At 55.5% G+C, this 22,817-nt stretch overlaps 4 protein-coding genes across 4 annotated transcripts; 1 reads left to right on the forward strand and 3 right to left on the reverse strand.

Moving 5' to 3' along the window:
- Positions 1–811: 811 nt before the first annotated feature.
- Positions 812–2,613, reverse strand: GCG54_00000268 (Beta-glucuronidase; the record flags this gene model as incomplete). The annotated part of the gene is made up of 3 exons (XM_045400409.1): positions 812–1,360; positions 1,407–2,317; positions 2,370–2,613. The coding sequence occupies 3 exons, from the start codon at positions 2,611–2,613 to the stop codon at positions 812–814; spliced, it is 1,704 nt and encodes a 567-aa protein (XP_045262060.1).
- Positions 2,614–3,717: 1,104 nt separating this feature from the next.
- Positions 3,718–5,523, forward strand: GCG54_00000269 (Glutarate-semialdehyde dehydrogenase DavD; the record flags this gene model as incomplete). The annotated part of the gene is made up of 4 exons (XM_045400410.1): positions 3,718–3,843; positions 3,916–4,006; positions 4,083–4,452; positions 4,509–5,523. The coding sequence occupies 4 exons, from the start codon at positions 3,718–3,720 to the stop codon at positions 5,521–5,523; spliced, it is 1,602 nt and encodes a 533-aa protein (XP_045262061.1).
- Positions 5,524–5,685: 162 nt separating this feature from the next.
- Positions 5,686–8,159, reverse strand: GCG54_00000270 (uncharacterized protein; the record flags this gene model as incomplete). The annotated part of the gene is made up of 3 exons (XM_045400411.1): positions 5,686–6,212; positions 6,263–6,657; positions 6,712–8,159. The coding sequence occupies 3 exons, from the start codon at positions 8,157–8,159 to the stop codon at positions 5,686–5,688; spliced, it is 2,370 nt and encodes a 789-aa protein (XP_045262062.1).
- Positions 8,160–11,541: 3,382 nt separating this feature from the next.
- Positions 11,542–13,351, reverse strand: GCG54_00000271 (uncharacterized protein; the record flags this gene model as incomplete). Its single annotated transcript, XM_045400412.1, has 3 exons — positions 11,542–12,783; positions 12,840–13,029; positions 13,086–13,351. The coding sequence occupies 3 exons, from the start codon at positions 13,349–13,351 to the stop codon at positions 11,542–11,544; spliced, it is 1,698 nt and encodes a 565-aa protein (XP_045262063.1).
- Positions 13,352–22,817: the final 9,466 nt, after the last annotated feature.

The raw sequence follows: 22,817 nt of genomic DNA on the forward strand, positions 1-22,817 counted from the left end.
TTGACCTCTTAAGCTTCTCCTTTTTTTTTTTTTTTTTTTTTTTTTTTTTTTTTTTTTTTTTAAAAANTTCTTTTTTTTTTTTTTTTTTTTTTTTTTTTTTGGTCAGCTTGTGAAACTACAGCAGCTTTCGTAGTTGAAGGGGAACATGGGCGATTAAATCACACGCAGAGCCCGTCGTTCTTTGGGTGTCCTACGTAAGCCAAAGTAGAATAGAGCTGTGTTTTCCAACGGTGTTGCCCTTGTCGGAAAACAAAAAGGTCGGTCGGCCCTGGCCACGACAGTCCGGTTCAAAAGCCAATAACAGATGAGGTGCGCGACCGAATGCCCGACGGCGTCCTGGATGCCACCAGGCTCGTTCAGATCCATAACGCGCGCATCTTCTGTCGACTGTATTGCGTTACTTCCTCGCTAGCCACCTCCATCTCCCAATAGCATTCTATCCGGAGAATAAGTAGTTCAAGAATGCTGACAATAGCACTCATCCCTGGGTTGGCAGACTCATTGGTGAAGCTGACCGGTGAGACGAGCCTGCTGGTAGCCTGAATGGGCAGTGTGATTTGCCCGGCTGCTGGGCAGTATACCCCTCCAATCACATTTTTTTCAGGACAAATTAACGGAGCGGTCTCGGTGTCTTGCTTTCTGAGTGTAAGCAGCGGTACTTGGGTTATTATGTACGCTTCATATTTCCCGCTCATATCTTCCGTAGCTATCAGTAAGGCTGTTCGTCTGGCAGACAGCTCTGATATCAGTGCCTATAGTGTTTGCTCTGAGACCGACGTTCTCATACTTCATCCTTCGTTCTTCCCCGCGACTAGAAGAATTTGCTACATCCTACTACGGGGCTCAGTATGACAGCTTCACTCGCAGCTACCTCGACTTGCACCTGACCATCCTTGACCTCTACAGTCTCGCCAACGGTTACATTATCAAGCTTGACAGGTTTACCCGCGTCAAGCTCGTAGTTGTAACTCCAGCCGTCCCACGTGATGCCTGAGACGGCGTCGCTACCATTGGCATGCAGCCGCTGGACCTTCGCCGTGCCATCTTGCCAGGGGACCTCAAACGCGTACGAGAAGGTCGGACGCTCAGGAGCATCAGGGTCTGGGCTTGTACCGGTACCGCCGAGTGTGGAGTTGTATGCTTGCAAGTTGATCACGAGCACACGCGTCAGATCGCTTCCTTGGAAGGCTGCGTAAGCGGAGGACCTCTCGTTGTCGTCTGATAATGGGACGTGGGCGACAGAAATGGGCTCGGAGGAGAGGCCTGGGTTGATGAAAGCAGCGATGGCAACGTTGCCATAATAGGGGGCCTTGGTCCCGATAGATGTCGTCTCTGTACTGACCGGTTGCCAGCTCGCGTACTGCTTCATGTCAGCAAAGTTCTTTTGTCTAGGTAACGATACGTACTCGATAGTCAGTGCCCATGTGCAAATGAACCCGCTTGATGCCAACCGTGGCAGCATAAAGATTGAAGTCGACGCCCCAAAGAGCCGCACCAAACGAGTTTGACAACCCCGGCTTGCCCTGGTTGTAGAGCGAGTTGTGCTCTCCCAGAATCTGCGGTGGCACGCCATCAAAGCGCGAAGTGATGTTGGCATACTCCCTCTCATGAGCTTGAACAGATTGGACAGTCCGAGTATGGTTCATCAGAGTGCCCTGCAGGGTGACTCCAGGACTTTCGGCGCCGCTGATGTAGTTGTGGCTTGAGAAGAGGGCGATGTTGTTGTCGGCGTTCAGTCCAGCAGACCACTGCGCCGGGGCTCGGAGCCTGTTTCCTGTTCCTCCGTTCGAAGGGGCCATAAACACCGGGGTCGGAAACTCGGGGCAGGCGTCGGCCAGGACGGAGGCGATCTCCCGGGTGCCGTTGAGCCATTGTTCCACGTAGATGGATTCGTTCCATGACGGAGGCCGAACGGGTCCTTGTGCCGAGGTGGAGAAGAGGTCGGGCTCATTGCCGTACTCCCACACATCGAGGTTGTCGACACCGATGGCTTTACAAGCTAGTGGTACGGTGGTGATCAGAGTCTCCCATCCTTCTGAGCGATTCGCGCCTAGCCCGAGGTTGAAGCCGTGTGTGAACTTGGTGTCCGGGAAGGTGCTGTAGGATTCAAAGAATGACGGGCCTATGTGGATGGTGGTCGGATAGTCCTTGGACCGATTGAAGTCGTAAGTTCCGTTGACGGCGTACGGAAGTGATTCGTCGTAGAGGGCGTAGTCCTGGGTGTTGCCACCAACTCGAATATAAGGACGAGTACCCTGCAAGTTGCCCAAGTTCACTAATAAGTTATCCGAGAAGGTGTTGGGGGATGACTTGTTTCCTAGCAGATTGGTGAGCACTACCCATGGCAGTTCTCATGATCTAACACCTACCTGCAAAATCTGGAAAGAAGGCAAACTCAAGCGAGTAACCTAGAAAGGCGTCAAAGACGGCACTGGCACTCTCAGGTCCCGGTACGGGATTGAGACCGGAGGCTCTCGGCGCCAAGGCCGCGGCGGAAAGCAGTGTTCGAGGCCCTTTGATCATGTTGATGCCCGGTATGTATGTGGCGAAGAAACACCAGAGCTCATCGGTCATGGTCGAGGCCACGGCACTTATAGTCTCGCGGGCCGACATGACGAAAGCTAAGAAACAACTTCAGAGACACTCGTCTTGGGGTTGGTGGAAGGTAGCAATAAGCTTCCCCGCATGATCATTCATCGGGTACCACACTCGCACGCGGAGGCGGGGAAGGAACGGGTTTTCATCTTCAGTCTTGCGGGAAGGCGCGGGGGCAACGGTGCTGCGGGCATGACGGCATGCAGGTCGGTCGGGCTGTCAGAAACGGGGCGAGATCACCACTGAATGGCAATACGAACAGCTTGGCTTTCAGGATGACTGGGGTGCATTGTATTTCTCCGAGCGGGGGGAGGCCGAGACCCTTTCTTGGGAGCATGGCGAGAAACCTGACGAGATCTAAGGCCAGTGAGGCTGTAGATGTATGTAAAATGGCACCCTGCAGAGGGTCATGGAAAGCTCTCATTCTGGCGTCTGTCTCAAAAAGTCTTGGAACATGAGACGAACGGCCTAGATTGAAGGAGCTCAAGGTTTACAAAGACCCGGCTGGGTTTTGCTTTGTTCGGGAAAATGTCAGACGGAGCCTGAAAGGCTAGCATGGCGTAGGGTGCCTTGACTGACGATCCAACTGTCAGTAGATATTTTCGAAACTTTCGGTGTAGGGCCCGGAGATGTTAAAAAGATGAAGCATGTTGGAGCTCTGGTGGAGTCCTCATCGGGCAGTGTCCTGGACTGAGGAATTGTTATCTGTTAGCGACCCCGCGGGTATCGAACCCCCGGCAGTCTGCCTGAGCGATACCGTATCTTAGCGCGGACTTGCCGGTCCCTTAACAACCGGGCCGGTTGATGTGGGGGGGACGTCATCGAGCGTCACTCGGAATGGCAGCTCGCAGCTCTCCGTTGTCGCTCAAACACTACAACTCTTGCGATAACTGCCATTGAGCGTTGTCGAGTCTGAAAATCTCATCATAAACACATCTTAAACCCCAATTGACCTCCCTCAAAAGCCTCGACGGGAGCACAGGAGTGTTTGAGCACGCCCAGATCACCCAAAGGCCACCACCACCACCACTACAACCTCCCCGCATCCCATCTCCGCAGCTCCAACCATTGCGCGAGCTAAGAGCTTCTTCATCGTCATCCATCCTGCCTCGGCTCTCCACCATGCCTATCGTATTACAAAAAGCCGTCGCCCCGACGTCGAGATTCGTCGCGAGAGCCTCACTCAGATCCATCAGGACACCCTTCATCCCATTCTCACTCCGCGCAGCCTCAACAATGGTTCCCAAGGTACAGCAGCTCCACAAGTGCAATGGCTCCCTCCCTACCTAGACTTCGACTACTAACGTTGAAATCTTACAGCTTAAAGATCCCTCGTTACTGAAGCAGGACGTCTGCTACGTCAACGGCGAATGGATCAAGGCCAAGTCAGGCAAGACTTTCGCAGTCACCGGTATGTTTTGTCGCGTCCATCCCATCACCGTGAACGTGAACCCCGCAATCGGTCCGGAAGGCTGAATCAAGAACAGACCCGGCAACCGGCGAGAAGATCGGAACATGTCCCGAGTTCACCAAGGCCGACACGGATGCCGCCATCGCCGCGGCCTCCACGGCTTTCGAGACCTTCCGCACCAAGACCGGCCGTGAGCGCTCCAAGCTGCTGCGCCGCTGGTACGACCTCATGATGGAGAACGCCGAGGACCTCACCACCCTCATCACCTGGGAGAACGGCAAGCCCGTCGCCGACGCCAAGGGCGAGGTCACCTATGCCGCCAATTTCCTCGAGTGGTTCAGCGAGGAGGCTCCTCGCATCTACGGCGACACCATCCAGTCCTCTGTTCCCGGAAACCGTGTGTGGACCATTAAGGAGCCCGTCGGTGTTTGCGGCCTCATCACCCCGTATGTTCCCAGACTCAACCACTTGTCATTGATTCACAACACTGAGACTTCTACAGATGGAACTTCCCCGCCGCCATGATTACCCGTAAAATCGGCCCCGCCCTCGCCTCGGGCTGCACGGTCGTCTGCAAAGCGCCCGGCGAGACCCCCTTCACCTCCCTCGCCCTCGCCGAGCTCGGCCACCGCGCCGGCATCCCCAAGGGCGTCATCAACGTCGTCACCGCCCTTGACAACACCCCCGAGGTCGGCGAGGCCCTCACCACCTCCTCCACCATCAAGAAGATCTCCTTCACCGGCTCCACGAACGTCGGTAAGCTGCTCATGAAGCAGTGCTCCGGCACCCTCAAGAAGCTGTCCCTCGAGCTGGGCGGTAACGCCCCCTTCATCGTCTTCGACGACGCCGACGTCGACGCCGCTGTGGCTGGTGCCGTTGCCTCTAAGTTCCGCTCCTCGGGCCAGACCTGCGTCTGCGCCAACCGCATCTACGTCCAGCGCGGCGTCTACGACGAGTTTGCCAAGAAGTTCGCCGCCGAGGTCGAGAAATTCAAGGTCGGCAACGGCTTCGAGAAGGGCGTCACCCACGGGCCTCTCATCCACGACCGCGCCATCGATAAGGTCGACGCGCACATCCGCGACGCCGAGAAGAAGGGCGGCAAGGTCGTCATCGGCGGCCACAAGCTCGACAGCCTCGGCTCCAACTTTTACGAGCCCACTGTCATCACCGGCATGACCAAGGACATGGCCATGGCCGAGGAGGAGACCTTCGGCCCCGTCGCGGGCCTTTTCGCGTTCGAGACCGAGGAGGAGGTCGTCAGGCTGGCTAACGCGACCAACGTCGGGCTGGCGGGGTACTTCTTCTCGCGCGACATCCAGCGCGTGCACCGCGTAGCGGAGCACCTCGAGGTCGGCATGGTGGGCGTCAACACAGGTCTCATCTCGGACCCCGCCGCGCCGTTTGGCGGTGTCAAGGAGTCCGGTTTCGGCAGGGAGGGATCTCTGTACGGCATCTCGGAGTACCAGATCACGAAGATGGTTACGTACGGCGGTATGGGCCAGCCCCTGCAAAAGTAAGGATTGTGAAGGATTGCAAAGAAAGTCTAGCGGGCAACCCTGGGTCAGGAGTTTAATTTACACAGGTCAGATATTTCCAAACAAAAATACGTGAAATCAACAATTGAATCATCCGCCAAATTCCATAAGCCAAATATCAGAGTAGGGTCGCTATGAAGACTCTCAAAGTTGCGTGCCGCCATAAAACTCATCCTCTCTGGGACTCCCAAAATACGTCTCCTCTGATCCGAATGAAAGGACCTGGGCCAAACCCTCCAAATTACCTTCACGGTCTGTTGCTGACCGCTCTTCCCGCAAAACACCCCATCGAATCCTCCCCTCCGCCAGCTCGGCTCTCCAATCATATTCGGGCCTACTCTCATGATCGGTCTCGACTGAAGACACCTTGACTTTTTCATCTTCTTTGGCCATGGATGTATCTGATTCCAGACGGACAAGCTCCGGCCGTTTCTCACCTGGTGTCCTTCGTTGCATATGTTCCGGCTCGATGACATGACAACCTGCCGATATCGCCGCCGAGCAGCTCCCGACCAGAACAGACTCGCCAGGGAGAGGGATGAGCGCCATGAAGATGGGAGTCACGAGGATGAAGAAGAGCGTGATAAGGGTCCCCAGCGCCGCCTTTAGAGAGACAAAGACGTTGACGTAAGGATGGTACGATCCAACGGTCGAGGGGTCGGCAGGGAATGCTTCAAAACAGGTCAGTGGCATCACAGGGGGTTTGGTTCGGGTGACTTACACTCGACATGTATGACGTAGATTGCATTCGAGCACAGCCAGCGGGTCAACGTCCCGATGGTTACAAAGCTGAGGAAATACTTGAAGGGGATCTCGAAGAAATGGTTTTCTCTCTGCTCGCCCTTGGGCTCGTTGACACGCAGTGTCTTGAAGCTTGCGGCGTAGGAAGACCATGTCCTGGCGATGAACATGCGTGTGTACGTGTGGTGCAAGATTAGGGGCAGAATGGCCAGGAGAAGCTGTGGCATGGTGGCGACCAACGAGGCCCCGATGGGCCAGGAAGCCAGCGTGTCCATGAAGGCTCGCAGATTCTCGGATGGATACTTCATCATGAGGATGGGGTTGTTGGAATTCTGCCCGAAAATGCTCGCAGAAAGCGCCCTCTGCCATCCGCCCCTGGTATCTGCCTGTTAGCGAAGCTGTTCAGAATGACACACGAGGTGCTCTCACCCTGCCTCAACGAAGGAAATCAACGACAAAAGACAGATGATGAAGCCCACGCCCCCGGGCAACAGCAACTTCACCCAGTCGGAGACGTGAACGGAATCTCCCCAGCGTCCTCGTCGCCGTACGTATTGTCGCGGGCTGTGGACCCAGCCCTCCATCATCGGCTTCTGCAGTCTTTCGATAGTGGTCGAGGAGAAATCGCGCCAGCCAAGCGTGCACATGTCCCTCGTCGTCATATCCGGGCGTCGTATGAAGGAGTCCACGGCGTCGCCGATGGCAACCAGGCGGTCCTGCCCCCAGAGAATGCGCAAGGCAAGCGCGCATAAGGCGCTCATCGCAAGGGCGAGGAGGCAGATAGCGAGGAACAGCGTGTTGCTGACGCGGGCTTTGCAGTGAGTCGGGAACGGCTCGGAGAGGCAGTACTTGACGGTCAGATTCTTCCTCAGCACCGGGGTGCTGTGGATGTTGTCCTTGGCGTGCCATGGAATGATCCAGTTGTCGTGCTTGTCCACCATCCGGTCAATCTCGGCCTTGCTCGATGCTCCTCTGGTGGGCACTCTCGGCCTGTTGTCTGAGACGATGGATACACCGTTGTACGTCCCGTTGACGCTCTCCGAGGTTACGTTCAAGCCGAGGGTCAGACCGCCGCATGGCAGGTTCTGCTTGTTTGCCTCAAAGCCACAGATGCCAGCGTACCAGACGCTGGAGAGGCTGTCAAGGAAGTCGCTGTCCCAATCATCCGTAGACATGACGGCCACCAAGTGCCGTCTCTTATCGACGTTGACCCAATATTCGTACCTCTGCAAGCATTCCCTGCCGCTGAGACGCTCCCACCCGGCCGCGTGGGCAGCAATATACTCCACCGTATCCGGAACAGATATGTTGAGGTGGTTTGGATAGAAGCCAGGCGTGTCTTGCAGGTACGCTCCCAATCCGAGGCCGGGCAGGTGATAATTTCCCCCTGACAAGAAGGACTCCGTGGCGAGGACCGTCACCCACGGCGTCGTGCGCGCCGTCTCGGCCACGGACGCCGGGGCCAGCAGGTGGAAAGGGATCCATATCAGCCCGAAGAGGACGAACAAAACCCTCCGTCCGTTCGAGATGAAGCGCAGGTTCTTGACGGACATGCACCCGATGTCCATCCACCTCCGCTGCCCGTGGGCCCTGTCCACGTCTTCCCGTGTCGGACTGACCAACAGCTGCATGAAGATGTACGATGACACGATGACCAGCGTCGAGAGGGCGCCGACGAGGAGGCGGACAACAACCATGACTCTGCGTGTGTCTTGACAGTCGGCGGCGTAGAAGGGCGGCATGTCCGAGAGGTCGTGGTTCTTGGAGAAGGACGTCAGAAGGAGCACCCACAGCAGCACCGTCATCAACCACACCAGGATGGCGCAGATGAGGGTGTTGATCCTCCATCCGACGGGGCGTTGGCCGTAGATCCGCATCACGATCGTTGTTTCCCGTTTCAATTCATGGAGTTTCAAACGATTTCAGACATTAAGAAGCTATTTACTGTCTCCGAGGGAAAGAGGGCACGCGATTGGTTTGTATATTATTGAAGTAGAGGAACCCTTTCGGGCTCCCCCCGCGCGGCACAACATGAAGCTTATCATGGTGTGCCGGAATGGACGGGTCAGTGGCTTGAAGGCGTATTTTGACTCGGCTCGATAAGCATACTCTACATGAAGATCTTGAAGTGTTATTCATGACGACTACGGCGAAGAAATATTGACGGGAAGCTCCATTCGGCAGGACAACTGTGCTGAGTCGTTCCTGGTACGTCGAGATGCCCATGTTGGCCCGTCTCCATGATAGCCCCTTTCTAACGTCGACTTACACGAACGTGGAGTCGCAGAGACTGCCGGAATTACCATGAATGTTGAGAGGTTATTTTCGGTCAAATAAGCAAGCGGGCGCAGCGATAGTTCCGAACAGTGGCGAGAGATCATTGGTGTTTTTTTTTCTCGAAATGGTGGCGGCATATCAAGTTCCAGACTACATTGCCTTTAACCAAACATGCGACGGCCCGATCCAGAACCCGTTCTATTAGTACAGCCATGCATCCCCAGGATCGTGGCTTTGGGATTCTCCAGGCTCATCAACGTGAGAATATCGGGGTAGCCTCTTGGCAAGAAGATAAAGCAGCCACCAACGATGGACTCGGAATCTCCAGATGCGATATCGCCGAGATATGAATACATCGCACTATCGATTTGGGGCATGTTCGTAATCCGCTTCACAATGATGCTATCATTCACGTGGGCCACGTTCTCAGACGTCCCATTTGCGACAATCGCACACAGTAGAAAAATTACTACGAAGAACTATGAAGACTTCATATCCCGACTCTAAGACTCTCTGCCATTCATCAGGTTTGCAAGTCGGACCTTCTCCCGCTCTCGTCATCAACACGTCACGCTCACCTCCACCACGGAAACACACGATCAACAATCTCCACCGAGCCTTAATACAGAGCCCAACGACAAACCCACAGGACTACTGCATGGTAAAGCGGCCTTTTTCTACCCACGTAAAGACCCTCTCCACTTTCGAGGTTCGAGACACCACGCTTTCTTGATTGCTTGATAACGGAAACCCCACGTGGGTCTGGGAGGTTAGAGGAAAAGCAGTTCCGCTTTGACAGAAAATTTCCGACTGTAGTCGATTAAGACCCGCTTGATCGAGTGAAAACGACTAGGAAGTCTGTTCGGAACTATTGGTGAAGAATGCACCCCAAAGCCTATTAACAACCGTACAGCAGGGGCTCTGAGAAGACATCGTGATCACACCTACAGCCTCATATCCTCAAACTCCGCTATCACAACAGCGCAAACCCATTCCGCAACGTCAACACCACACGTGCTAACCAACAACCGTGCCCGTCCACCTCCCCCTCAGCACAAAAGTCCAGTTGAACTCGGTTCATCCATAGGTCCCAACTTCCCCTTCAGCTCCTTCCCAGCTTGCTGCCCAAGCACACAAAAACCAATGAAGCAAAGTCCCTCGAGCAGGATGAGTACCTCACCTCAAAGTACCAAGCCCATCTCGCGTGTACCACCGAACGCAGAGGCCTGGTGACGAACCCCAACCCTTCCTCCCCGTCCAAAACTCACGAGACCACCTCTGCCGCAAACACACCACCGTTTCCAAAAGAAGGGGGTGAAATGTCCCAAATGTCTTATTGCGTGGCAAGGGGGAAAAGCACCAACCCACCGTTCATCCGTCCTCCCGACTTCCCATTTCAAAAAGACTTCCCATTGAAGCTCTGTCCTTGAGGAGTCGCGATCTTCCATGCCCGTCCCTCGTCATCCCTGCCCAACCCAACATCGCTCGCCTCACCACGGCGTATCACCATCGCCTTGGGAGCAATCAGAAAATACAACCTCCATCAAACGCTCGTGTTGATCTGCAAATTCATTCGCTCTCATCCGAAAATGGAAACGCCTTCTATTGGAGAGCATGACCGTCTCCAAAACGCTGGGTTGCATACAACTTCAAACACCCAAAATCGCCCCGTCTCGTGACCACCCACCATACTCAACCTGCAGGCGCAAAGACCATCCCTTTCGCCTCACCTCTTCAGCTTTGCAGAAAGAAGGAGGGGGAGACAATACGAACGCGAGTGACGCAAAAGAGAAATCTAAACTCCGAACGCCGCAAACCACAGACGGGGCAGGGTCTGATCTTCCTGCACGCACGCGTACTGCGTAAGTCAGACGCAGATATATCGTACGTAATCACCGTGCCGTGCAGTATGTACGCCGCAGTCAGCATCCTGCAATCGAAACCTTCAAGTTCTACAATCCTTCCATGACAAGAAAATCTGCCTTACCGTCCCAACAGTCTCCTGAAGCACATCCCAAACTGAGAAGGCGACATCCAAGGCAATGCGGCAGATGGAAATGTGTTGTTGGACCTGTTGTGAGATCACCATCGTGTCAAACGTAGCGTAGCATTCGTTTCACGCTTATTGATCTTCTGGAACTCGAGATCTCAGGTTGGGAGGGGATGCGGGTGCTTAGACATGCACGCCAAGGATCGACGACATGACCGTTTGCACATGTCAAAACGTCAAAGACGCATACGAGATCGAGACGGAAGTACGCTTGAGCGCAGGAGCCCCGAGCACCAGGTACTGACTCACTACATTCGGTCACAAGGCACATTACACTGACAGACAGAATGCAGACGCAACGAACTTCTATTAAGTATTAAGTGAATGCGAACAATTTGATACCAGCCCTAGTGGCACGGCACAGACGGTTCCATGCAATCTTTTTCCACCAACAGCATCTCCAAACTCGAGTCTGACGATTCCTAACCCCAGCCCGAGAGTAGAACCAACGCAATGAGGTCCGTCCATCCTGTCGACCTAAGGCTTCTTCGTTTTTTTGTCGTGGATATTTTCTTTTTCGTGTTCTTGTCTGGAGCGACGGGTATAACTGGGTATCAAAGCATCAAAGCACGATACTGGTAAAACAAATAAAACAAAGCAAAGCCAAACAGACAAGAAATGATTCGAAAAGACTGAAAGTGGAACGGAATCACCTCCCGCCGAATTTCGCCTTCCGATGCGTGTGCTGTAAAGAGGGAAATAGGAAAGGGTATCAGGTAGAACCAGTCTTGACGGGGTATCTTGAAATGCAGATCCGATTCCCGAACAAACCCATCCAAGTGAAATGAGTTATCACGTGATGTTGCTCTTCCTCCGATTTGGATCCGATGCGTGCAATTTTTGTATGTGTTTTTGTTTCGTTTTTTTGGTCATTCAGAGCTGTACTCAAACCTCCACTTGCGGGGAAGCTCCTTCGAACTCGTTGTAGCACTCTATGCGGCGGCGGTGACAGGGGCGGGAGTGGAAGAAGCAACGTTCTCGGGCTTGTTCTCAGGCTCCTCGGTGGCCTTGGAGGTCTCAGCGGCGGGAGTCTCCTCAGTCTTCGCAGCCTCAGCAGCGGGCTCCTCGGGCTTCTCCTCAGTCTTCTCGAGCTTGTCAGCGGGCTTGTCGGCAGTCTTGCCACGGCCCTTGATGGTGGCACGAAGCTTGGAGAAGGCGCTGGTCTTCTCGGTCTTCTCACCCTCCTCGTTGTCAGAGTGGGCAGGGGACTTGGCAGCGGGAGACTTGTCACGCTTGCCGAAGCCGAAGGGGAGGGAAGACTTGCGCTTCTCGGCCTTCAGCTCGGGGCGAGTCTCGCCGTTGGTAGCGGGAGTGGTCTCCTTGGTCTCAACGGGGACGGTGCTGGGGTTGGAGACGTCGACGGCGAGGGGAGTGGTAGCCTCAACAGGAGGAATGACAGGGGCGGTCTCAGCAGCGGGGGTGACCTCACCCTCCTTAGCGGGGGTAGCGGGAGCCTCAGCCTCAGCAGCGGCCTGAGCCTTCTTCTCCTTCTTGCCGAAGACACCGAAGATGGAGTTGCGCTTGGTAGGGGGAGCAGGCTTCTTCTCCTCCTTGGGGGTCTCAGCGGGCTTGTCCTCAACAGCAGCCTCAGTGGCAGCGGGGGTCTCAGCGGCGGGAGTAGCAGGAGTCTCGACAGCAGGAGTCTCAGTAGCAGCAGCGGCCTCAACAGGGGCAGCAGCCTCGGCGGCGGGAGTCTCGGTGGTAGCGGTCTCCTCCTCCTTCTTCTCCTCCTTCTTTGACTCTTCCTTCTTGCTCAGCAGGCTGCCGAAGATGGAGGCGCGCTTGCGACTAGCGGAGCGACGCTTGGGCTCCTCCTTCTTGGGCTCCTCAACGGCAGGGGTCTCCTTGGCAGCCTCCTCGGTGGCAGCGGGAGTAGCAGCCTCAGCAGCGGGGGTCTCAGTGGCGACAGCGGCGTCAGCAGCAGGGGTCTCGGCGGCCTTCTCCTCCTTCTTCTCTTCCTTCTTGGCGGGCTTGAAGCTCTCGAGAGCAGTCTTGTAAGCCTCAGTCTCGGTGACGGTGGAGGCAAGCTCCTTGGCCTCAGTGATCTTGATCTTCAGCTGGGAGATCCAGTTGTCGCGCTCCTCAGCGTTGGCGGCCTTGAAAACGTGCTTGTGACCCTTGGCGGTGAAGTGGAACTTGTTGGCGCCATCGGCAGCAGGCTCGGCGGCATCAGCCTGGGAGATTGTTAGCTTGATTGTTCATTACTCGCGATGAGGCGTTGTATTCATACCAGGTTGATGACACCCTGGGGGGCGGTCTTGTCACCGAAGAAAAGGAGACCCTTGCCGGTGTGAGAGGCCCAGGCGGCGTTGTGGTGAGCAGTCTCGGCAGACTTCTCGGTCTTCAGGTAGGAAGACAGGTTCTTGGACTCGACGGCGTCAGATCCGAACCAGAAGAACTCCTTGGAGTAGATGAAGTTCCTAAGAGGCACGTGTAAGTTTGTGATATCGAGTCTGGGCGGTTTAGACGGGCTTACTTGGGGAAGTTGAGGCCCTTGTGCTCAAGGGTACCCTCCTCGACGGGGACGACCTCCTTCTTAGCCTCCTCAGTGGCGGCAGCAGCCTCAGCGGCGGGGGCATCGGCGGTGGTCTCGGTAGCGGCAGCCGGTGTCTCCTCGGTGGCAGCAGGGGCGGCGGGAGTCTCAGTGGTCTCGGCAGGCTTCGTCTCGGCGGCGACGGGGGCGTCGGTGGTGGTGACAGGAACAGTCTCCTTGACCTCGACGGGCTTCTGTTCTTCGGCCATTGTGTTGATGTGGTGTTGTAAGAAAAGGGGAGTTGGGTATCTTAAAGTCGACTTGGGTATCACAATGAAAAGGTGTAAATCAAAAGTACTAATAAAAGTACTGTTATGGTCGTTGGTTGGGGGGTGGGTAAGGATCTCTTGATTTAGGATTCAAGAAGATCTCTTGGGAATAATGGCAGAAAAAAAGAAGACCTGTGAATGGTGGCAGAGAGAAGACGGGAAAGGGAGAGAAGAAAAACGGGAGGTCGAGCGGGACGCTGGGGCTACTTATTGCAAAAGGCGTGACAAGAGGCGGCTTTTGCCCTTGCCAGGAGGCCTGGTTTGATGGAGAGGAGCTTCAGACACACGGTACGCGGTACACGGCCCAGGTCCAGTCAGGTCCAGTCAAGGTCCCTTGCGAAAGGAGGGAAAAGAGGCGTGGCCCCGTTGATGAGTGGCTCTCCGGGCTACCTTGCGTAGTGCGCGCAGGGAAAGAAGCGTCCAAGGAGTGTGTGCGAGGAGGGGGAGTGGTGGGTGGTGTGCAAAGTGGGAGTGAGTGGGCGTGGGGAGAGCAGAAAGAGAGAAGGGAGGGATGAGGGAGTGAAAATGACTGGTTCAGTGTGAGTCGTCGCCCGTTGAATGGGAAAGAGGAAGGCAGGGTAGGCACAAGCCCACCTCGAGCAGAAAGAAAGACGAGACGGAGGACAGGTGCGACGACGACGGGAGAGCTTCAGGTGGGCAGCAGTGTCCGTTGGGTGCGATACGGTATGAAACGGTCACGAGCAAGGTTATGGCAAGTAGCAGAAGCTGTTGGAATTGTTTGTTCCCTGCGGCAGGAAGTCTATTGTCTGGTCTGGTTTGCCGCCGTGGGCAGAAAGAGCGGTTGTCTAATGGAGTCTTGAGAGAAGGCATAAGGTAAGGTGAGGTTCGACGATGGGAAGGTGCGACTGGCAGGCATGGGCAGGTGAGGTCTCCGTCCCGTACGGATACTTTTGGGTGGGGAGGGGGGTGGGTGGTGTTTTCCCGGTGGTGGTTCGCTGTGGCGGTCCCGGCATCACCCATCGTTGAGGCAGGCAAGCAGAGACAGCAGTCAGTGTCAACGGTACACTCACTGGCTGCGCTCTCAGATGCAATTTGATATGTGCCCATCGTCTGCTAAGAAAAAAAGGGCAGCAAAAGCAGAACGACAGGGGAAGAGGAAGAGAAAAAAAAAAAAGGGTACTTGACGGAGCACGTCCCGTGGGAAATCTACTTTGGCACATGTACCTCTCATTGGCGCAGGTACTCTAATTGGCGAGTGGGGCCATATGGGCATCTGGCTGCTCAGAGTGTGCACAGGTAGCTCCTTCCCTGTCGTTGCTTGGTGCGATGTTGGTGACTTTGGGCTCTTTTGGTGTTGCTCAGTTGGCCAGGTGCGAGAAAGGCTGGCCCGTGCTGCACGCAAGCGAGTAGGACGAAATTGCAAGACCCGTCGCAGCATGTACATCCAGACCCACCACGGGAGACGAGATACGTACCCATCGACTCAGAGCGAGCCTTTCCACAGTACGGCCAGCGTCAGGGGTCGACGGCGAGGGGTGCGCCTGCCTGGACCCTGCTGCTTGGCCGGGAACATGCCATGCGAGATCCACTTTGGCCGCCATTGCCAGACGTTAGTCGCCGTCCTATTTCGTTTTTTTTTTCTTCCAACCTGCCAAAAAGTTGCTTTTCTCTACTTGTTGGCCTGCCTCACATACGGATACCGTATATGCGACTCTCGCTCTCAGCTCTCAGCCCCTTATCACCACCACCATACGAATCATGAATGCAAAAGGCTGGGTGGTCGTAGCAGTGATAGATGCACCTTCGCACTTTTACGCGCCGTCAGCCCAGCAACCCCTAGCAGCCAACCGACTCGCCGTTTGACGAGGCCGGACTAACAAACCACCACAAACCACACAGCTCCCACGAGGTGGGCCACGGGAGATGGCTGGGTGATTTGGATGCGCGCTGAACCCAGACCTGGACCTGGGCCTGGACGCCCACTCAAGATAAGGTACCGTTCGGAGGAGCCCAAAGTAAAGGGGCGCCCTCGTCCACCGCACTTTCTTCCTCTCGCAGTCTCGCTGCGGCGGCGGCAGCACGGCAGACGCAGACGCAGACCTGCTTGCTGCTGTGTTTTATCACCGACGGGATGTGTAATTAAGGTCAGAAACCGCCTGGGATGCCGAAGCACCACCGCCCAGGGTCCTCGGCCATCAACATCGACTGATGCATGCCATGGACCGTCTTCACACTACTCGCACTGTGGGCTCAGCCATGTATCTGAACATGTTTGTCGTTGCGACTCTGCGACTGCTACCCGCTCACCTCCTTTTGACAACAGCGCATCATGCTCGTCTACTCTGTACCGGATACCGTTACATTCGATGGCCAGAAACTGAAGCCGCGACGATCGAAAGTGGATGGGCGAACGGGGCGGATGGGCGGATAACGAGGCCATGCCATGCGGCCCTTGGGAGTTTTTACACGACACTGTTTACGCTGGCGGCTTCTTGGTCCTTCTCTCGGCGGTCTGGAAGCCCCTTTCGAAACAATACGACAAAAAACACATAAATGCACAGAAAAATCCTAAAACGAGACCGCATCAGCTCCGGCCAGACTCGCGTGATGTCCTGCAGCCAGCCCATGACGAACGTCATTGCACCTCGAGGGGTGCCGTAGATGCACTCCATTCCCGTGCATTGCATGCAGGCCAGGCATTGCATGGCAACCACACTCTTACTGGAGCCCACCTCTAGCCGCTATCTTAGGTACCCTACACGAGATGTAGGTCCTGCACGCATCCCACCACCGCCCATTTCGCGCCCTTTTGTCGAGACAGCTCTGATGAGATCGCCGCTCGAGGCACTCACGGCACTGAGTCTGCTGGAACAGTCCTGAATCCCCGAGTCTCGAGATCCGATAGGCAGCTCCCACAGGCTGCGCAGGGGCTGCATCTAGTTCTGCTAGGCGTATTCTCGCCGTAATGAGCACGAAACACAACCGATAGATCATCACCACCACTACTTACGTGTACACACCTGTTGGACGATGTGCGCCAATCCCCCACTGTCAGACCGTCGTCCTCTGCCCTACCATATGAGAGCACATGGCCAAGTGCCGGCATGGCTAGGCATTCCGTCGACTGCATCACCGTTTTCGCCTCCCACCCGCTGACTGTACCGTTCCCTGAAAACCGTTGCCCACGACTCTATCAATAAGAAGGCGATCGCCAAAGGAAACCCTCCTTTTCTCCTCGTTTGGGTAAAAAAGGGGAAGGGGTCCATCTCACTACGGGCATTTTGCGACAGGCGCCTTTGTTCCTCCCGCCCAAGTGTCAGGTCACTTTTCAGAAAAGGAACAAGAGACAAACTCGTTTCGTTAAACTTGGCCCAGAATCCACAATGGTTCAAAAACGAAAAGAGGCGGGACCTCGAACGGGTAAGCAAAAAATAAAAATCTACCTTGCTACCAAAAATTGAGGAGCCAAGGTGGTCCCCTATTGAACCAACCACGCCATAGGGCCACGATGGAGAAAACGGGGGTGAGTGACTGGGCCGCCGTTCCTCCTCGAGATGTGCCGCTAGTTTGCTAGCTGCATCCTCTTTAAAACCATGTGACTCAGGCCAGACCTGCTGCTAGGCCAAGGAAAAATGGTGAAGTGAAGGTCCTGAGCGGGTATTGACGATCCAAAGCCTGACGCTTCATTGGCACATTGACAAGAAGCCAGCCAGCGCAGGAGGATTTTTTCCCTCGAGGAATGTCGCAAGATGTCTGAGTCGGGCAATGAAATGCGGCGGTCAAAAAGAGATGCTCACAGATGCCTCGCTACGAGTACTTGGTAGATCGTTTGAGAAAGGACACCCACAAACGTTGCGACGACTGCAACTCCATCTGCAGCTGCATCATGTACGTTCTCACGCAGAGCACGATATCCTCCTCTGCAAGGCCTGCGAACGAACTGTCCGCCACCTGCCAGTCACCGTCCACCGTTGTCCGTGTGCGTGTCGCTCGCCATGTCGGAGGAGGGGTCTAACCCCCAGAGTATCCCGTATTGGATACAGCACAGACGACTGGCTTGCCTGTCTCCCGTCCACGGATACCCCATGGAACGGCCGTTCTGCCTTCTCGCGATGCATGGAACGAGTTGCTTATCTAATACTATGCGGTCGGTACGGACATATGCGACGTAGCTATCCAGAACGTTTCGGCCTCTGCCTTCCGTAGCGTGTGGCCTTGGTCCCGCGGATCGGATGCATTCTTACGATGCGTGTCGTATCTGTATCTGGTGGCATGGCGCGATACCTCCTTTGCCATTTCTCTACGGATACTGCACACCCAGTATAACCCTTGAACCGTTGAGGGAACGACTGCATACCTGTCCTGCCGCCTTAACGGACAAGCAAGAGCAGCAGGTAAACAAAAAAGGAGAAGTCGTTCAAAGAAGACTCATCTGAGGCCAGCACGATTGGGAGACCCACCTCCCGTAACGGAGAAGAGAGAGAGAGAGAGAGAGAGACACCACTCTCATGACAATCAGAAACAAAAGCCGCCCGACACTGTGCCACTACCAATCAATCGGAGATCCACCGTGTCCTTGACTTCTGGACCCATTCCGCATATTTGATCCAAACAATCCTAGTTGCCGCCAGGCCTAGTCTTGGTTCTTTGCTCTCTCTCAGAGAGCCCCTGCAAGCCTGCCGACAGGGACTGACGGGGATGTAGGGGGTAGGGGGGCCGGCTTCCCTGTCTCTCATGATCAGCGCAGCAAGCAAAAATCAGAGATACATACGGGGATTTCTTTGTTGTTGTTCCTTTCGCAGATTCGAGGACCACAGCGCAAGAACAGGATACATTAAATCCGCCTCCACCCTCCGGTCCTTGAGATGCGCCCTGGAAATGGCCACTCTTCTGACTCTGGCGGTCAGCCGCCAACTCGTCCGACATTCGCGGCCCCGAACTCTCACTCCCGTCTCGTCCAGACAGATCTGTTCAGTCCAGACCTGCCAAGATGCGCGAGGCTGACTCCAGCCCCCAAGGCCCCCTCCGATATTCATTCATTCGACACTGTCTGGACTCCCCAAAGGAATGACACTGACCGACCGTCCTACCGCACGAGTCTAGTAGGTCCCTTGGTGGCCCTATTGAGGCTCGTAAACCCGTTGTCCGTCACTTTGGATATTGGCGTACCTAGCCCATCTGCTGCTGGTGGGTTCAACCACACGGAAGGGGGGCGGCGCCAGATGCAGATGCGCAGGGACGGTAAATTGCGGCCGCTGCCGAGCTAACACTTTCGCTGGATGGGACACGGCGGCGCTTCATTTCAATAAAGAGCCTTGGGGCGACCGTCCGGGTCGGCCACTATTGGCTTCGGGGTTCCAGCGGCGGCGCTACCATCGCGATCTCCCATTTAACCCAACTTTGGCCCATTCCCGCCTGAAGCGTAACCTGCAGGATTGTGCCCCGAATGGTGAACGAGATTTGATCCCCAGTCAGCCCGAGGCACGGGCTGTCCTGTCTTCGTCCTGTACCTTACAGAACATACCTAACCTAACCTTACGCAAGGTACGACGACCGTCCCCAGCGCGGCCTGACGGGAGACAGCAGACGGCCGGCGGCGGGATGAGGGGGTTGACGACGCAAGCAAGCCACCGGAAAGGGCGTGAGAGTTCAGAGAGTCATGCTCGACTATTATGCGGTTGCCCCTGAACGGCGCGAGCATAGCCTGGCCATCTGGGCTTGTACACAGAGAGAGAGGACCGGCAAGGCTTCCAGCCTGTTCTTGCTTGGGTTTGTCCGCTCTAGGATCTTCTTGACGGCCAATACGTTCAATAAACCATTGGAAGTTCCGTGGGTTGTGCGGTCGAATTGGGACGTGGGAGCCACTCATGGAATGCGATCCGACGTCGTCCAGGGAAAGGGGGACGATGGCCGAAGCCAAAATCATTGTTGAATTATGCCGTCAAATGGGCACGACAAGCCTTTGCCTTTTGCCAGATGCTGGTTGCGCGTACGATGTACATCCCTCCTCATGACTGCTCCCCCCACAACCCTGTCAGCTGATCCCTGTCCCATCTCTCCTTTTTATTTTTTTCTCGACCTGGGTTGGACAGTGAACAGGTCGCATTCGCAGCAGATTTTCCATCTCAGGGCCCCACGCAGTGACCAGTCACGCTGGCGGTGGGCTCCAGGGAGAGGCCCGGCAGCCGGAGAACAGCTCATCGCTGCGTGGGACGAGGCTTCGGAGCCGGACGAGGACCTGTCGTCGAACTCAAGATCGGTGGTGGTTTCGATTTGAGGCCCCGTCCAAGGGTGGGTTTTTCCAGGCGAGCCGGACGGATGTATTCTAGGTTCGCCCGGGTCTGGAGATCACGGGCTATATTATTGCCTATTACCAGCAGACTAGCAGCTCGTCTTAGACCGAGATGAAAAAATAGAGTTGGTAAATGGGATCTTCGGCGGACCGCAGAAAGGTGTTCATCAGACCACGTACAGCCCTGCTTGGCTGGATGGCGACATCGTCATCTTCTCCTCAATCTCGCTGCAGTGCATGTCGCCATCTCCCTGATCTGGGTCAACGAACTGCAGCATCGCGCAGAAGAAAAAAAAAAAAAAAAAAAAAAAANAAAAAAAAAAAAAAAAAAAAAAAAAAAGACACTTGATTAATGGGGGCCGTCGTTGCAATCTGAGATACACATGACCGGAGGGGGTGCACGGAGGTTGGAGGGGAACTTGGAAAGGGTTCGGGTAGCCTGGCTGGGAATGGTGTCTGTCGTTGAAGGCATCGTATCGGATTGCCTGGCAGGCATGATTTGACAGGGCATGGCGGTGCAGCAGGTGAATCTGCAGCGGCGGCGGGCGGCACCACCCACCAAAGAACAGATGGTGGCTCGGCTCGTTTGATTGGATGGGGGTGTGTGTCGAGAGATAGCAACGTCGGACGGACGGCGGGAGAAGGTAAGTGGTTGATCAGGATCTTGCATCTTGTTGGGTTTCTCTGTCGGCGGATCGTGATCTGGTGACACTCACGCGCCCTGCTCAGTGTCTGCCTTACGTAAGGTCACGTTGGGGCGATGGGATGCGTTGGGCAGTCATTCGCCATCGTCTACCCAGTAGGTTCCGTTGTTCCCTCGCGGGGGAGGAGGTACGGTGTAGTTGGCAGACGAGGCAAGTAAAGATAAAATTGGAAGTCGGGTTTCAAGGTCCAGGCAGGAACATTCATCTTGGCCCCGTCTACATCGAGGTACCGGCGGGAAGGTCACTTGGAGCAGAGGCATCGCGGCACCCTCCTTCTCTCAAGTCACTCTTTCCCAGTCTTGTGGTCCAGCCGGCGTCGCTTGCCTTGCTTCCACAAGCTTCGTTAGTTTGCTCATGGTTTCCAAGGTTCTTGGTTCTTGGTGCTGGGCTGAAGATTTCCCGCCCTGTTCTTCCTCTCGTCGAGGCCCATCTGGTCTCCATCCCCACCACTCTCGTCATCCCACGTTGAGGGCGACTTACACATCACACCAACTGCTTTGATCGAGTACGCAGTACTCGTACACTACACGGAAAAGTCAGGGCAAGGCAAGGTACGAACCCTGATGGACTGGCCTCGTTGCAGCGGACAGTCATGCTGCATCCTTTCCCTCGCCTTTCCTGCTTGATTGTGGGATTTTCCGGCTGCATTTGGTGATAGGCAACAGATCACCCCTCCTCCTTGTCTTTTTCCTGCGCATGCGCATGATCACACTTAATTCCTCTTCAGGACAGTGGGGCCCGCCGTTTGATGCCGTCCTCCACCCGGCCGTTTTGCAACGTTCTTGGCTCCGTGGCACCGCCGTCCGCCGCGTCGTATGTCGACCTGCCGCCATCACCACAGACAGAGATTGATCGCTATGCAACCCTCTCAACTTGCTGCTGTGCTTAGCTCTAGTTACCCATCGCCACGAACGTCTGAATCAGCCATCCAGCACCCTCCGTCTGGGGAAGCCTCCGTCGCCGGTTGATTGGCCGCCCATGCCGTCGTCTAATGTCTGAGACAGACGGCCTTGGGGTAGCTCGAGGCCGCCCTGCGGAGTGAAACATTGCTACACTACGGCAAGCCTACGACACCCTTTGGTTTGCTCGGCTCGGCTGAGCTGCTCCATTAGCCTGCGCTCTACGCACCCAGCACATGGACCTGCTGCCCCGTTACCGGCCGGGAAAACGAAGAAAGGCCCCAGCCGGTCTCTGGTTGACACCGGCACTCTCGAAGCCAGCTTCATGCAACGAAAGGCGAGCTTGCCTCCGACGATTCCGGTGTGCTAGGATAAGAGCTCGTTGTCGGCTTGATCAAACGCAGTTTCAACAGTTTGAACTTGATCACCCGCGACCTCTAAGCTTCCCCAACTTTGGCCGCGTTGACCCGGCTTACGGCCTCTACCGGCGGACCCGTCGAGCAGAAGAACATCGGCAACCATACCACCTCAGCACGCATTCTTTCGCCACGATTGCGCAGTTCGTCGGAGCTTATTCGGATAACCCACACCGAAGATCCGGTCGATCGTAGTGAGCACAACCAACCACCGCCGTGAGCTGTTCAACCTCATCACTGGACAGCTATCGTCAGCTGGTACTCACTAGCCCGTCATGCCCGCGATGTCGCAAATGAAACAACCAGTGGCTCGTTTGACGCAGGTGGGGGGCCGGTCGAGACACATGGAGAAAGGCAGGCATTCCGCTGCAGAGGGAGTGAGGCCGCCACAATTGGTCCAAAGTCTACCTGGATGATAAGTCCGGATTATCGTGCTGGCAAAACCGCTGCCAAGGCATCCCGGGTCTGCCAAAGTGCCAGCGTGCCAGTGCCTGTTCCCGAACCCATCCCCTTCCTCCAAGCTCAAAGCTGAGTAGCTTGCTGGTCAGCGTTCATGTCCTTTTTATCGAGGCTGAGGGGCTGTCCCGAACAAAGAGAATCTCCAACGTCCGTTGCCCGCTAATCCCAAGCGGTAATGCCAATGCTTCGGATTCCAAGTCTCTCGGGCACCGAAAAACCGTCGTTCTGATGACACAGCGGTGGACAAAGTCTCAACCTCTGCTAATGCCGTATTCCCTGTCAAAGCCAGTGGCTCGCTGCGCGGGCTTCTGCTGCCGCAACCCTCTTCGGGGCTGATTTTCGCAGCCGACATCTGCTCGCTCGCACGAAGTTGCGGTGACGGCCTCCGATACTGGTCCGTCCAGGGTTCGACACCACAATTCCGGTATTGATCCTCATGTCTTGCACACCATGGCTGGCAAAGCCCGGCACACATCAAAAACGTTCATGCAAGCCCCGCCGTTTGGCATGCACATGATGCAGCCTTTCCTCTCGGCTTCTTCCCCCTCGCAGAGTTCTAGATCCGCGTCTCATTGCATCCATCGCACCATGGCGAGTCAAGTGCCCGCCATCGACTGCACCAGAGAGTGCGCATGAGTCCCATGGAGCGCATGTCGCATTGTATGCCCGCGACGT

The sequence above is a fragment of the Colletotrichum gloeosporioides genome (genome assembly GCF_011800055.1).
Source record: "Colletotrichum gloeosporioides strain Lc1 chromosome Unknown consensus_59, whole genome shotgun sequence".
In the NCBI taxonomy this organism is placed as follows: domain Eukaryota; kingdom Fungi; phylum Ascomycota; class Sordariomycetes; order Glomerellales; family Glomerellaceae; genus Colletotrichum; species Colletotrichum gloeosporioides.